At 60.8% G+C, this 1,288-nt stretch overlaps 1 protein-coding gene across 1 annotated transcript in view; it reads left to right on the top strand.

Annotated features, from left to right (window-relative positions):
• Positions 1–1,200: 1,200 nt before the first annotated feature.
• The window catches only part of LOC103800008 (artemin-like), a 1,180-nt gene continuing 1,092 nt past the window's right edge, over positions 1,201–1,288 (top strand). Inside the window, exon 1 of the mRNA XM_009072368.1 lies at positions 1,201–1,266. Coding sequence (XP_009070616.1) covers positions 1,201–1,266 — 66 coding nt within the window. The remainder of the gene's footprint in view (positions 1,267–1,288) is intronic.

The following is a 1,288-nucleotide window of genomic DNA, read 5'->3' as shown; positions in this document are numbered from 1 at the left end:
GCAGCACCCACCGCGGCCACTTGCCACAGTGTGGCCGGTGTAGGGTGACATCAGATGTGAGAATCGGGACTTGGGGACCACACCCTGAGATGCTGGAGGGCCTGGAGAAAAGTATTTTTTCTCCTTTTCCCAGCTGTGCCCAGCCATGTCCTTTTGTTTTGTTGATCAGGAGTGCACTCCTCAGTGTGTCCCATCCCAGCTCTGCAATGGAAGCACGTGGGACATGCTGGGGCAAAGTCATAGAGGGGATGGGCGAACTCCCCACAGCAGAATGTCACTAAGCTCCAAGGGGACAGTTTCATCATGACAGACAGGGAATGCAGCACATGGGCCAAAGAGGGTACAAGCCCCCTTGGGAGCTAATTCTTGGGTATCCTAGCATGGGACACTGGGGCACAGGAGCCTCCCTGCACCATGGCAGGGAGCTGGGGAAGGATATGAACATGTGGCTGCAGACTGGGAGTTGCTCATACACCTCCTGGGTGACATCACTCCCCTGGGACCATGCACTGGGAAGAGACCCAGCTCCCCTCTGTGTCAGGCAGTGGACGCCAGGCAGTGGCACTGGGGTGAATGACTACAAGTGAGCCCAGCATGGTGCTCCACACCCTGCCATGGCCCCATGGGACTTGCCCACCCATCCTGCCCCTTGTGATCCCATTCATCCAGGCTCCTCCGGGGCTGCACTTCCCAGCTTGGCACAGGCAGTGGGCTGGGGAGCCAGCATGGGGCTGAGGGGTGGCTGCACCCGAGGACCCTGAGCTAATGGATTTGGAGTTTCCAAGGTCAGGCTCCCACTGCGAGCAAGAAAAACATTCCCAGGGAAGGGCCATGGGAAAGGCCCCCCCTGCGGCACTCCCAGCCACTGCCTCATAGCCCAGCCTGGCATCCCAGGCTGCTCGTGCAAGGAGGTGGCTGTGTCCCCCTGAGGAGGGGTGCTGGACAAAGGCTGGGTCACACCAGCTGCCCAAGGGGTACATGGTGTGGTGAGGGTGCCCGGCTGTGCCAGAAGGGGATTGGGGGAAGGGGGGGTCATGCATGGGGTGTAGGAGGTGTTGTACAGTTCTGGGGGATGAGGGAGGAGACGGTATGCTTGGCCAGGGCGGGGGACGCGTGTGCCAGTTCCCAGACAGCCAGCTCAATATCCATCCTATCCCCCCTGCATGGGCACTGACCCCTCCCTCTGCACTTGCAGCGAGCATGGACCAGCGACAGGGGCTACCAGAGCTGAGACCTGCAGGACCTGCCACGCACCTGCAGCCCAAGGTGAGCCCAGGTGTGTCTGGCC

Source organism: Acanthisitta chloris, unplaced genomic scaffold, assembly GCF_000695815.1.
Source record: "Acanthisitta chloris isolate BGI_N310 unplaced genomic scaffold, ASM69581v1 scaffold32323, whole genome shotgun sequence".
Classification (NCBI taxonomy): Eukaryota; Metazoa; Chordata; class Aves; order Passeriformes; family Acanthisittidae; genus Acanthisitta; species Acanthisitta chloris.
The sequence above is the reverse complement of the archived record's forward strand: the minus strand, read 5'-3'. Positions and strand labels throughout refer to the sequence as shown.